We start from the raw sequence: 15,098 nt of genomic DNA, 5'->3' as shown, positions 1-15,098 counted from the left end.
ATTTGATATCTATCACTTCAATTTCTGTTATTAAAAATATCATTAAGTTAGAAAAAGATATTAAAGGACTTAAAATCTCTCTAAAGAATGGGGCATTTCTTCCCCTATTATGTTTTTTCCTAATTGTATAACACTGACAAGCGAAAAAAGACGATTGGTAGTACACAACTGAGTCAATTCAACAACAAAAGAAGGCAAATTGAATTGAATTCTTGGTCGAGAAAAGAGACCCATATTTTTTAAAAAATTTAATTTTCATAACTATAAATCTCGTTTACTAAAGACACGAAATCCAAAATGCCCTTACGATTTATTTTGAGCGTTCATATTGAATCTTCTAGATTTAATCTAGCAAATTCCTTTTAAATGAACCCATCTCCTTTTCAATAAAAATCTTCATTTATCTAAGCTATCTACCAGCGCGATGGCGCGTAGATATGCAAGGCTGCGGTAAAAAGAAAATGAAAAATGGAGAAAATTTGCATTTTCTTCGCGGACCACGAGCCCCAACTCTGCGATAGATTGTAAACGAATAATCCATACGTACACGCTTTCATTTGAATCCTATTATTCTATTTTCTCTCTTTTATGATCGATTGGCCTTTCTTCCACATCTCCTCTAAAAAAAATCCTCAACGAAAAGAGCTCGTGTGGACGAATGAAAACGGAAATGTTCGCAAACGTTTGATTTCACTGTATCTGATTTCTCGCAGGACGAGAATAATCCCGAGATTCACGACGCCCTGCGAAATGACGTCAGAGGAAGAGCGCAGAAATTCCATACTGATGACGTGTCACTACCCAGATCTGGGTAGCGCTTATGGACTATGCAACCCTCAGTTTGAAAAGAACTTTTAGGAACAACATGGATTTAAATTGTAACCTAAGAATTGCATGCAGTACATTCCTTCCAAAAATTAGACGTGTTCGGACTTTTCCTCGTAAAAGACCTCCTACAGTTCAACTCTCTTAAGCGACCACTTTCCGCAAGCGAAAAGGAACTCTTCGAATTTTGAGTGGTCGCTTACGGAGGGTCCAACTGTGTGTCTTACCCCATGTAATTTGAAGTGAAAAGGGGTTTTGACTCAATGGCAGTGGTTAGAACAGAGTTCTATGATCCAAAACAGGCATAAAACAAAACAAAATTTAACGTTGTTGAAATTGATATTTATTCTAGCTTTCTACTCGATGCATCAATTCGCAACTAAATAACTCTATCAAGTTACAGCAGGTAAACGATTACAACAGTAATTAAATATATTCAATTCGTCCCTAAATATATTGTTTGACGACGATGGTAAGAAGTCTTACACTTGCTAAATAGTACATCGATTTCGCATAGGCACACGCTATCATATAGACAGGCTCACTCGTGTAGATTATCCAAGCGATAAAATACATAGCACGGCCTTCTTATATTTTGCCGCAGCAATAAACAGGGAATAATCAATATGAAACGACAAATAATACTATAGAAAAAAAAAAAGTGACAAAAATAACAAACAGTTCATCAGACTTCCAGAAACCTTTACATATGCGCAAAACTACATTTGCACTTCCTGATATTATTTTCTTGAAATTTTTTAAACAAACAAACGAAAAAAATGGAACTGCAATAACCAATGGGACAAGTACTATTTCTACCTTATGAACATCAACCGACCAATTTCCGGTTCTTCGTATTCAGTCGGAAAAGATTATGACGGCCCTCCAACAGATTCGTCGGTTAATGAAGTAATAGAGAGATTGAGCTTCACATATATGGCAAACGGCAAACGTCAGATTCAGGTTGAGAATTTCTCAAAATAGAAAATAAGCGGGTAAAAACAGCTCAAAACAATTCCTACGGATAAAAAATTGCGCGAAACTACTAATTTTTCATGTGTAGAAATAATGAACAGGAAACGACAAGTAAAGGGGAAACTTGGTCACGTGGTACAAACTAGAGTTTGCCGTTTGACGTAAACGTGATGACGTAACGTCTCTAACGTAAGAAGTAGTCCGCCAAGAAAACAATTCAAAACAAAATTGAATTGGAAGTGCAGTCCTCAAATTTTGCTTGTCCGAGGAAGTTGTATACTTGCCTTGGTTTCCTCATTAGTTACAATAGACTTGAATGGGCCCTTGACCAACGGTCAAGTGATTTCTTTCCCAGAAAGAAAATCTGCTTGTTACAGACTAACAGACAAGACTTTTGCCGAGTCCTGCAGACAGCATGTTTTTTTACTCCACTCAATTGCACGGCCTAGGAAGCGACAAGGAGCGTTGCTGTCACTAACCGGAGTAAGAAATTCCAAGATTTAAACTTGTCTAACCACATGCATGCACCAGTATCCGCACAGAATACGTGCATGTATACAGTTTCTTGTGGCTTATCACTTTTTATTTCTGGGTTCAAGTTTTGTTTTCTGTTGCCGCTTTTTGTACAGGGCAACAATTTAGTCGGACTAATCTAATGACAACAAAACAGAACTTGAACCAAGCACGAAATCAAACCACGATAAAAAGACCATCCTGACAACTGTATCTTCAACAAAGTCCAAACAACATTGTGGATAAGATACGTCTCCATTAAGGTCACACTTTCGACCGATAAAATAATCATTTTAATTAAAAAACGTTTTCATACAAGGCAAGGCGCTCCTGTAACAAAGGGAGTGGTTCATCGTGTGTGAAACGAGTGGCCTCCACCTTGAGGCAGTAATTACTCTTTTCTCTGCATCCCTCAATAGAGCTTTTTCACTCACGTGACCAGCATCTATGCTGATTTATTGGAGCAAAAGAAAACATTTACGTGAGAAAAGAGGTCAACTCCCAGAGGATTTTCCGGGTACACCAACATGGCCGCCGTTTCATTGTCTTGGAACACCAATATGGCCGCCGTGACGTCATGTGAAAACGCTCTATTGCTAAGTACCACCAAGCACCCACATAAGGTGAAAAAACCCTGCAAATTCGTACCGTATCTTTGACTTTTTTTGCACGATTACTGCATGATGGTCAGATTTTGAGACAGCCTCTTTCGATAAATTGCAAAACTCGGGTTCGGCAAACTCTTTAATGTGTAATTAATGCATTAAAAACAAATAATAAAAAAAGATTCCATTGGAGAGGTTAAAATAAGTAAGTACCAGGGGTAAAAAAGAAAGGTTTCAGCATTTACAACTACGTTTCACAACCAAAAACAAACAAAAAACAAGAACAAGGACGGCTACAACTGAGTACTCTTAAGTGCGCTAGCCAATAGACTGGACTTTGACTAGATTTATGATTACTCCATGAACGATTCTCATTTTATATTCTCTAATGAACCAGACCTCATTTGCTGTAGTAAACAGAAAAATCCTAATTTAGTCCACATTCCGAGGGGCACTTTCGAGTCGCGAGTGCAAGTAGAAAGCCGCTGGATAGCATGCCATGAGTTATCATGCTCTCGCTACAGCGTTTCCTTTCAAATTTAACTTTTTTTCTTGCTATATAATGAGATAAGTGAGCAGTAAAGTATCGTGCGCCCCTGCTAAAAACACTCAGTTGTCGTTTTCCACAACTCATACAGTCGTAATAACATGATTAGTTGTATCAGAACATTTGAGTAGATATCTAGAGATTTCTGAGTACCCGTGGCGCTATAACATGGACCTCAAGCAACGGTAGATTCATTAACTTTGCGTAGGCGTACTTGACCCCTGTCTCCGTCATCTGTGGAACTGAAGCTGAACTCAACGCGCCCGTCTTGTCTGAAAAAATAAGAAACAAAAAAAGGAGAATTAGAATCAAACTTATAGCAATCCGAAAACAAAAGATTCAAGTGGATAAGTAGGATAAGAGATACATCATCAACACTATTCTTGGATTTTCTTAACTCCAGCAAAAGAAAAAAGAACCTCGATATAACAAAATCTCGTTATAGTGAACAAAACAATTTTGCCAGTTCCTAGACCCTTCGTTTGACCGAGGTTCTACTGTAAAAAACCATCCCATATAATCCTTGTGGATAAACCCGACATGAAAGTCCTTATTTTTAAGTAGATATACGTTAAAACAGAAAACCACAAGTAAAAAGAAAACAACTTGTTAACTTGGTATAAATAGACTTTTGCCATACATGAAAACGTGATTCTAAATAAATGTTTAATTAAGCAGAAAGACAGTGGATAGAAGAATTACACAGCGCTCAAAAGGAAAACTAGAATTAGAAGGACCACTTCTACACGTTTCATCAAATTAATCTTCTGCGCTTCCATTAAGGTGTTTAAAACAGAAACAAGCACTTACCTATCAACTGTAAATTTAAGTCAGCAACAATCAGGACAAATAACATGAAAAACAAACAGTAAAGAATAATAAGAACTTGTACAGTATACACTGGCCTGCTATAAATTTAGAACAAAAATAAAGAGAAGGGAAGGAACTGAACAGTGTAAGTAAAGAAAATAAAGAGACATGAAGAAAGAACGGAAGGAATTGAGGGAGGGAGGGAGGGAGGGAGGAGGGAAGGTACACTGTAGGAAGGAAGGGAGCGGAGAGGGAAGGAGGGAGGAAGAGAGGAAAAAAGGAGGGTAACGAGGGAGGGAGGGAGGGAGGAAGGACGGACGCAATGGAGGGAGGGAGGAAGGAACAAAGGAAGAAGGAAGGAGGATCGGGACGGAGTGAGGAAGGGAGAAAGGAAGGAAGGAAGGAAGGAAGGAAGGAAGGAAGGAAGGAAGGAAGGAAGGAAGGAAGGAAAGAAGGAAGGAAAGAAGGGAGGAACGTTGGGAGAAAGGAAGGGAGGAGGGTAGGGTGGGAGGAAAGGAGAAAGGAAGGAAGGAAGGTAGAGAGGGAGGGAAGCAGGGAGCGGGGAAAGTAAGAACGGAGGGGAGGGGGGGGGGGGGGAGGAAGGAAGGAAGGAAGAGCGTTAAAGATAAACTTTCCACATGATTTTTTTCTTCACCTCCTTCTCGCTTCTTCTTCCTCTTCTCTGCGATAAAAATGATCAGGAAAAGCACAATGGCTTCAATGATGATGCCGATAACAGGCCACAGTGGACCCAGAGGATCTGAAAACAAAATCAGAGCTTCAATAAGCGAAACTGTGTCAGTTTGAAACTAAACTGCAATCAGGCGTTCTTTTTTCGCGGATAGAGTCGGCAGACGGGGAAGGACCGCCTGATCGCAGGTTAGTTTGAACCTCGTTGAGCTTCGCTGGCCTGCCGCTCACTTTCTCTTTTTCTCTGTCTTTCTCTTGCTTTATATTCCAAATTTGTGGACATGACAATTTATCTAAGCTTAATACTTTAGACAATACGGATACAGAAACAATTTCCGCTTTCCGTTTTCGTCTTTATTGACACTTTTGTTGTCTCTGCTTTACAAGACGCCGGTGGCTATGTGATTTCCCGCCAAAATAACCTCGAGTTGCATTTGGGTTACCATACCTGTTGATCGAGTTATTTTACATTTGTATACCTGTGGTGCGGACGGACGGTCTCTCGGGTGGGCGGTGTACGGTCACGTGATTACCAAATTTTCTCGGATGGGTAGTTTACTTTATTTTCTTACCCATGGTGCTCCGCTGGCGCGCTTCGCGCGCGAGAGCTCCGCTAAAAAATTTATGGAGGTCGGTTAGAAGAATTTGTGTGCTGATGTTCTAGGGCTTAATGGATAAGAAACCTTACCTCTAACGCGAAGTACAAAACGCTGGCAGTCTCCCCCTACACTATTCGAGCAGTTCGAGGGAAGGCAACAGTAATAAGATCCACGATCAGAGTACTGCAAGTCAGTCACGGTCAGGAAATAAGGCTCATAAATTCCCTCGCGGTGTATACGGTATTTACCATCTGATCCATCTGTTAGAAATGAAAGGACTGGGTTATCCCTTCGGTATGTCGCTTTTATATGACGTTGAGGAAAGTAAATAACGACCAATTTCACAACAATCTATCACGACTGGGTAGACTAAAAATAGTCCATTCTTAATTTTTCCTCATAAAAAAAGGAGAGCAAAATAAAATACGCAAATGTGTATGTGACCATCCCCACCTCTAAGTTTTTTCTTCCTAGGAAAAATTGGGGACTGTTTGATGTCAAAATAATAATTAGAAACACTTTGGGAATCTGCAACTTGCAAGAAAATTTTTCAACAAAATCAATGACTGGTAAACTTACTGATACACGGTGTAATGGCATCTTCCCCTTTCTTCTTAACTTTCCACTCTACCCTCAAAGGGTTACCTTTGGCAGGACACTCGAACGATACACTGTCTCCTTTGAATTTCTTGAATTCAGGATCTTCCTTGTACTTATTCAGCCAAGCAGCAACTAAATGAAAGTGATAAAATGTCTAGAATAAACTTCTCACCCAAAGAGTTATAATTCTTAACAATCACAAAATACATCACCTTTCCTCACTACTCATTGGTAGTCAAGAAGAGTGTCATGTGGGAGAGAAGGTCTACACCTTGAGCTACGACCAAAATCCCATGCTGGTGACGTAAATCAATGTTTTATACATGTGCAAAATTGTATAACAAAACATATAATATAATATTAAATCTAGTAGTCATGGGGTTCCAAATATTTGCCTCAGTTTATGTTTCTCCTGGTCTAATATTGTAAAGTTTTGACTTCTTCTGCAAAACTTAAATAAAAGTTGTTGTTTTTTTCAATAAACAGATATTCCAAAAATAACGAACTTTCATTATTGACCTTTGCGATTTTTTGTCTATTGTCTGTCACTAGTAAGCAATAGCTACATCACATGTACTACGTCCATGTACAGACTGATGCAGACATTACATCAACTAATCAGAAATCCTAAACAGATTCCAGACAGACTTTACGTCATCACTATGGAATCTCTGTTATTGAGGGACGGACATCTCTCCTGTGGAATGTCCAGCTGGCAGGGGAAAACGAGGGGAGATGGCTGTAATCGCAGTCAAGGGCTAACCCTCCATCAGGGTCAGTGTACAGTGCACTTACTTTCAACCGTGGTGCTATCAGACACATTGTACATTCTGATATTGCGGAGCGCCACTTCCAGAAAGCAGGTGTAGTTTCCTCCATCTCTAACACCAATATTTTTAAGAACAAGCGGCCTAAGGGTGTCTAATGGCTTATTTGGGTCAGGGTTTCTGATACTTTCCAGCAAAATCCCATCTTTGTACCAAGAAATTCTTTTCAATATTGATCCTTTGCCCGGATTTCTAGTCAGATTGCATGAGAATGTGGTGCTCTCACCCTGCCTCAACACACTGATTTGAGGCACTTTCACTGATGGAATTTCGTCTCCTAAAGAGAAAAAAAGCAAATAAAAAGGGAAGAATGCATGAAGCTATAATTTCTGTCCATTGCCTCCAATACATTATCCATACATGTAGTTCCAGTGGTTTTAAAACCAGGCAAAAGATACCCCTTTCATGTGCTGTACAGTCAACTTATGGTGACTCAAACCTTCTCCAGAAATCGAAAAAAATTCCAGTTATCAGGAGTACAAGTTATCGGGAGCGAGAAGCAAATAACCAAGCATAAGGAAGTGGGATGGGGAAGGTAATGCAAGTACAGTGTACATGTATCATGCAAAGTTTACTTCAGGAGCAAGAAAAGTTATAATGGTATTTTGAAAAAGGAATTCAAACAACAAAGCTTGATCACTATATACAGGGCTAGACACTGTAATTGAACTTGACTACAAAAATGTATAAAAGACAAAGAATGCATGGTGGACATGGTTGTTTTAAAATAAATTCAATGTTTTTGGACAGCACTGCAACAAATGCTTTTTTTCCTGTTTTTTGTTTCGTTTTTACACTGTGCAGACTTGCTTGTTACATGCCTGGATAAAGAATAAAGGAATCAAAGGGGTTATGTCTTGAAGAAACCAGTACTACTATCAATGTTGTGTTTAAGTCCTTACTTACTCTGCCCTTACCCATACAAAAATACTTTTATAGAGATACGAAAAATAATCAAACAAATCCTATCAGGGACGACAAACCATGCTACGATAGCTATTACTATTTTTGGTGATTTTTGGAGGTGTAGTATTAAAACTTGAAAAAGTTGCCCCAATTTTTTTTAAGATTCAATCCACGTCCATCTTTTCCATCCCTTGCAACAAACAGCAGGAAATAGTTTTAATACCTAATGTACATGTACAGTCCTAAAAAAAGGACCATTTTTGGAATTCAACTGATGCTGAGTCATGTTTTAGCTTTTTAAAGAGACAGCAAATAACATGGCATATGTATAGCCCCTTTAACCCTTTAAATCCCAAGAATGACAACAATCCATTTTCTCCTAACAATAATCATCAATACAAAAGGTTTTGAGATCAATAAAAATATAATGTTTTGGTCTTTCATCAACTCTCACCTTAAAATAATATTATTTAGGGAAATGTATAGAGACCAGTTTGGAGAATCTGCATGTGGATACTGGGGCTCAGGTGACATGTGTGGCCGAGCAGTTAATACATGTAGCTGGAGGTCTGGCATTCAAGCCTCGCCTGTTGCATTGTTTCCACCTTTAGACAAGGAACTTTACTCCTCTTTCACCCTGGGCCCAGTTGTTTGAAGTCCGATTAGCGCTAACCCAGGGTTAAATTTTAACCCAGGTTTCTTTTTATTTTGTTCAAAAGTATTTTCCCAGATAATTTCCTCTCTTCTTTTTAGAGCATCCAATCATCAAATTGTTGGCAAAAAGAATAAAACTGAATTTGTTTCTCAAGCTTTCATATCTGAAATCAAATTTCGCGCTAACCCTGGGTTAACTTAACCCTTCTTTGAACAACCCGGCCCAGGTGTATAAAATGGGTACCGGCCACATACTTTTCTGTACTGCTGGGGGGTAACCCTGTGATGAACTAGCATCCCGTCCAGGGGGAAAGGCAATACTCCTTCAGGCATGCTTCATGCTAATAAAACTGAGATAAGCTCGGGCCAGTTGGGCCTTTGGCTTGTGTGCACTTTTGCTCCCTTTTTAAATTGGGACTGCGAATTTTGAATTTAATTTGAGAATTAACCGCATGTGAGACGTGACGTCTGAATCATTAAATTTGACAGTTTAAAATTAAATGCGAATCTGCCGAATCTGTGACTGAGATTCAACTAAGGTAAGACATTTGATTCAGATGTCTCATTTCACATTTGCCGGATATATGTACAGTCAACTCCCTTTACAGCCGACACTGCAGGGACCTTGAGTTAGTGTCCTCATTTGTGAGAGTCAATAATAGCGAGAGGTCATTTCAGTCAAACATCTATGATTTATTTTTGCCTGGGATTTAGCTGCTGTCCGTATATTATGGAGGTGTCCATTACAGCTGGGTGTCCACAAGGAAAGAGTTGACTGTATATATCATGCATTAATTATAGAAACTATTATCCATACTGGATAACAAGTTGTTTTAAAGCCTGGGAACAAATTATGAAGTAAAATCGGCACCACTTAATCCCATGTCTGAATCAACTGCCGTACACGTATGTTAATTATTTCAGTTGACTAAAATACATGTGTAGGACTTAAACTCAGCACATGTGAAGTGTAACATTTGAACCAGGCCTTTAAGGCTAAAACAAAACACCTCCTAATACCACAACTACTCAAATGTTTAAAACAATAAAAAAAAAACATGATAAAAAATATTACAAGTAAAATTAAAAACAATTAAATTGTTATTATTCTACCAACTAGAAGACTTATAATATTAAATTTTGCCTTTCCTTGGCTTTTCAAATTCATGCATCAGTCTCAAGATTCTGTATTTTCCATGTGCATGTAACTTCATTTTCGAAACATCCCAGGGGCAGGGGTTTACCAAACAAAGTTTTATATGGGGAGGCCGTGCCCTGAGGTACTCTGACCCCTCACCATTTGTACAATGTATACCACTTTTGACAGAAAAGTTTCATGTACCCCTTTTCTATTCCTTATGCCCCTTTCACATACATGTACCTCCATGTAATTTACAACTTTGTAAATTTATGCACTGTCTTTTTAAAAAATATGAATAACTTACAAAACCAGAACATTTTCTCAACTTTTTCACAGCCATTAATGTAAAATGCATCTGTTGGCCCTTTTGGCTTTGTTACAGACCAAAATGATAGACTTCCCTACTCCTTCATATGCCCTTCAACTAAAGAAATCCGTACACTTTCATAATCTCAGCCCTGAAAAACCCCTGCTAACTTGACCTGTTTTTCGTTTTCCTTCAGAGTTTGAGTTATGGCGGTTCTAACTGTAGTTTCTTACATGTACATGTACTTACATCAATAGAATGATAGTTAAATAATTGTAACAGACAAGCAAGCAAACTGATAATCCCACTTTTTGCAACCCTTTGATATTGGTACATGTATAACTGCAATACTGTACATACATGTACAGTGTAAAAATCACAACAAATGACTCACTAATGGCGAATTTTAGTAGCCACAATTAATTAATGTAATTTTTACCTTGGATGGTAATCATAATTAATTTTACAGTATGAAGAACCTGAAGACAAGTTTTAACATACACTGTAACAATCACTTAAATTACAGATTACTAATTTCTTACAATTTATTAGACAGTGAAAGAAAATACTAAAATTATGACTATTGAGAAAAGGAAAAAAAAGGCTACTAGAGATTATAAGAAATCTATCCTTCCAACAATGTAAGAAACTGATCTCTTGCAATCATTATGGATAACTGAATTTGTTTACGATTGATGGATTGTTACCAAAACACTTTCAAACATGATAACAATTATTATTGTACAAAACATCAACGTACAGTCTACCTTGCACCGGTCACTACAATTGAACCTCCGGATTAATTTAGGTTTCGGGGAAACTGCGTACCTACCCCTCCCCTAACCCAGCATTAATTTTTGCCCTAAGCAGGGTGCAAAGAAAGTCAGTTTTACAGCTTGCCATTCGGGCAAGCTGTAGTTAGCATGTACTAGCCCAAAAGTCATTTCATCTAGCCCCCAAACCCTTTTTGATTAGCAGGATTGATTACAATCCTTCTATAATTTGAATTTGCAAAAATATAAAAAACACTTGCCCGTCGGGCAAGTTAAGAACAAAAATCACCATAACAATTATTCTCTCTCCATTTAACTTCTGAAACATCATCTTGCGATGGCAAAATCTCGGACAAGAATTTGCCGTTGTTACTCTTAAGAGCGGTTATTTGAGTAGTAGTAACTGTTGATTTCACCAGTGTCTGAACTGAAGCAGGCTCTACATGTTCCTTTTGAAAAGCAAGGCTCATGAATGTGAGAATAGGAATCACATCCACCATCATGCAGAAGGTGGCAACGACATTGAACTCCTTCAGGCTTTATCATCACTATTGGATTGAGATTCCATGTAGGCCACAAGAGACTGCCAGGTGCGGTACAGTGTCTCCAGAGTACTATAGAATGAAAACAACCTGATACAGTGTATCAAACAGTTTCTTGAGTTTTAGCTCAGGATGTTCAAAGATCTTCTAAAATTCTGCCAGTGACTGTGACTGGAGGGCAGACTGGTCAAAATGGCGGTACAGAGCAATAAGGATCTCTTTGAATTTTGCCAAATAAGGAGTACCATTAGCCGCTTGGCTTGTGCAAAGCGCAAGCCTGTGAGCCATGCAGTGGATAGACACAAGAAATGGACTATTGTCCTTCATTCATTTTGAAACTTCATTGTTTTTTCCTGTCATGACACTTGCTCCATCGCTGCCGAATCCTGCCATTGTGTGCAAGTTTCTCCTTTCCATTAGCAAGTTAACAGCAGTTGTAATAGTTTCGGCCTTTCCATTCTGAACATTGACGTTTTCTAAAAAGTGCAGTTCTGGTTTAAATTCATTCAATAACTTAACATAAACAACAAGATTTTCATTATTACTGACATCCATTGATTCATCGATTAACAGAGAAAAGAATGGGCTGGCTTCTACTGTAGTTTCTCAATGTTAGACTTCAGAACAGTAGCAATAGCATTTTGCATACCTTCAGCACTTTGATGAGATCGATGGGTAACATTTCCTCCCACTCAAAGATTCTTAACACTTTCGAGGCCAACTTCATCCAGAAAAATGAGCAGTGAGTCGTACTTGACTGTTGCTATATCCTCCTTGGCCAGCCAGTAGACGGCTCTCATTGCTGTGAGGATGGCTTGCGATTGTGCTCTAAAAACACGGTGCTGTGTGTTGCTGAACGTATCCCTCATAGCTTCTTCATTAACAGCATCCTCATGTTCTTTACAGTCTTTGTCATTGCAGAGTTGAGGTCTTAAAACTTGTACACCGTTCTGCCGATGCAACAGGGTTTGTCTTCTTAGATTTCCGACAAAAAAAGCAGAACATTGCCTTCTTTTCATACCGCAACCAAGTGTGATCTCACAACCAAGTTTGCTGGAAAGTTCGTGATTTTTTTTGGTTTCCTTCGATCCTCATCTGTTTCTTCCTGATTAATACACTGTTCTCCTTCTGTATCATTTTTCTCTGATTCACTCTGGCTTCGATTTGGAGCGAAAAAGCTTTCTAATGTTCGAACACGTTTTTGATGTGACATGTTAAAGATTGCCAGGTGAGTTCACCACGCTTGGTTGAGCATGAGACACACATGTTAAGTAGAGCGTCACTGAAACGTGACTTTAGAATGAACTTTAAACGTGCGATAAAATATACTTTCCATGTTCCGTGTTAGCTTGCAATTTCTGTACTGAACTAAATCTCTTCCTGTGTGCTTCCTTTCGAGTTGTTTCCCTAAATTTTAAGGGACAATTTCAGTTGCAGCGCGGGATTGGTGCAGTGGCGCCGCCTGGCTCAAACCCTGCACATGCATTTTAAAAAAATTGAACTTGAGCCATCAGGTTGCATGCTGCCAAACTAGCTAGAAAGTGTGAAATTAAACATTGGTATGCCTGTGGTGCGGACAGGCGGAAGGTCGGGCAGTCGGTGTACCATCATGTGATTGCCAAATTTTCAAGGATGGATAGATCTTCTAAGCTATGGGGGCTTCGTTCAAAATAAAGAATTGAGCCTGTGATCAAATAAAATATCAGCGGAAAACTTCAAAAAAATATGTGACCTCAGTGGGTAGAAAAATGAGCCCAGGATAAAGTCAGGTGATGATGATCAGGGGATGCTCTGGTTTGGCAGCTGTCAATTAACCTTCATTAGAATGGCAAATATTCCTATTGACAGACAGTCGACTTCAAGTGTGAGTAAGACATTTCAGTCCGGCAGTCCGGCTTGCAGTGGGGAAGAAATGCCAGATCGTGTACCTGAGCGGACCTGAGCCCACATTATTAGTTTTCTGATAGTGCGCATGTCCCATTTTGACAGCTGTCAATTGACCTTAATCTGGCTGGCACATATAGTTTTGTTTTTATGTTGAATTGGTAGGTGCGACATATTATATCAGTTTAAATGTAGGGGCAAAATGATTGGTCTTTCATCTGAGTCCATTAGATGGTCATGTGATAATTGTCAGTGGATGTCTGATTTTGAGAGCTGCCAATCTAATCATACTCATACATGTACAGATGGGTAACATAACTGACAAGGTAGTGTCAAGTTGTGCAAGATCTATTGCGACACTTGACATCAGCTTACATGAAGTGTGTGTACAGGTGGGCAGGCGGCGTACGCTATGTCATAACCAAATTTTCTCTGATGGATAGTCTACCAAATTTTGTTACCAATGGTGCTCTGCTGCGCATGCTTTGCACGCATGAGAGCTCCGCTATTATTAGCCTCACTTGCATAAGCAGCAAGACTAATAATTTTTTTCGCCCTGGTGGTGGGGGGGGGGAGGTAGTCCCTTATATACAACCTGTAGGCTGTATAGGTATGTGCCGTGCCAAAAGGTTTTTTTTTTTTTTGGTTTGAAATGGGGTATCAATTTCGACCATTTTGGTCTGAAACAGGGTATGGTTTGTGCCTTCTAGTCTTGAATTGAGTATGTTTTTTGGAAGAATTAGCTACTTCTTCATCATTTGGTGATAAGACCATTTCCCTTTTAATGTTTATACCGACTACAGTGTATGTGCCGTAACAGCTTGTCATGGGCTCCAGTCACATGCCAGGCTCCAGGTCTGAAATACGGTATCAAATTTTTGATCAGGTCTGAAATAGGGCAGGGAAAATCACAGATTTTGGTCTGAAATACATGTAGGGTAAGGGTTTCAGGAAGCGTGCTGCACACCGCACCCAATTTTTCTGGAAGTATCCCCCCCCCTACCCCCAGGAATTTTTGGTCCGTTTTTGGGGTCACAAAAAGCAGGCCATTGTGCCAGGCGTTCCTTGTGGAGACTGAGGAAACTGGGACTAAAAAAAAAATTTTAGAGCTTTTCCGAAACGTGTTGGTCCACGAATTCTATCGCTTGAAAGTGTTGATTACTTTGGAGCAAGTGAACACTACTGAGTGGTTGAAAAAAAATAAGAATCTTAACTAGCAAAATTGAGATAATCGGGTGTTGTAAACTTTCACTGTATGCAAATGAGTCTTGTGATGAACATGCGATTCATTTTTGGCGAGGATTGAAATGACGTGCCATGTAAATCACTTTTTCGATGTCTGGCAATGATGTAATTTCTCTGGAATCGAGGCCCTTGAATTTTTGTGTATTTATACATGCATATAGCCTGCTACAGGAGAGGTATTTTTGGTCGTCGCTAACACACGTTCTAAATCAATTCAGAAACAAATAACAAGTATCGACGTCGATAAAGACAGTTAGTAGTAAGTACAAAAACCTTTAGCGAGTGAATCAGTCTCCCCAATTGATGAGGCGTGGTGCCTGAGCTATAAGACATGAGACTATTAGAACTGCTATAAAGTCAAAAAATGATCATGCTTATAAAATCACTTATTTGAAACGTACTCTTAACCTGAACTCAATTCCAAAAATGAAGCATTTTCATTAAATATATGATGAGAAAACAAAGGCCAAAGTTGGTATCTACGAGCACTTTTTTGGAAATATTTATGATCACAGGGCTGAAATCTGACGCGATACTTGACAGAAATGTTGCAACTTTCACAACCCGACACGTGATAACGCGTTATGAGTTTCAGGTAAGTCAGGGGAAATTATAGCAAAATTCGGTTACATTCGGCTTCCTCAAATTAACTACG

The 15,098-nt window shown here is 39.1% G+C and overlaps 1 protein-coding gene across 1 annotated transcript in view; it reads right to left on the bottom strand.

Annotated features, from left to right (window-relative positions):
- Positions 1–1,145: 1,145 nt before the first annotated feature.
- The window catches only part of LOC140939006 (basigin-like), a 31,465-nt gene continuing 17,512 nt past the window's right edge, over positions 1,146–15,098 (bottom strand). Inside the window, exons 4-9 of the mRNA XM_073388560.1 lie at positions 6,960–7,268; positions 6,144–6,296; positions 5,654–5,824; positions 4,931–5,035; positions 4,276–4,282; positions 1,146–3,737 (exon numbers count right to left, since the gene is read on the bottom strand). Of these exons, the coding sequence (XP_073244661.1) occupies positions 3,641–3,737; positions 4,276–4,282; positions 4,931–5,035; positions 5,654–5,824; positions 6,144–6,296; positions 6,960–7,268 (842 nt within the window). The 3' untranslated portion in view covers positions 1,146–3,640. The remainder of the gene's footprint in view (positions 3,738–4,275; positions 4,283–4,930; positions 5,036–5,653; positions 5,825–6,143; positions 6,297–6,959; positions 7,269–15,098) is intronic.

Source organism: Porites lutea, chromosome 5 (assembly GCF_958299795.1).
Source record: "Porites lutea chromosome 5, jaPorLute2.1, whole genome shotgun sequence".
NCBI lineage: Eukaryota > Metazoa > Cnidaria > Anthozoa > Scleractinia > Poritidae > Porites > Porites lutea.
Note: the sequence above shows the minus strand (reverse complement) of the source record. Positions and strands in the feature narration are given on the sequence as shown.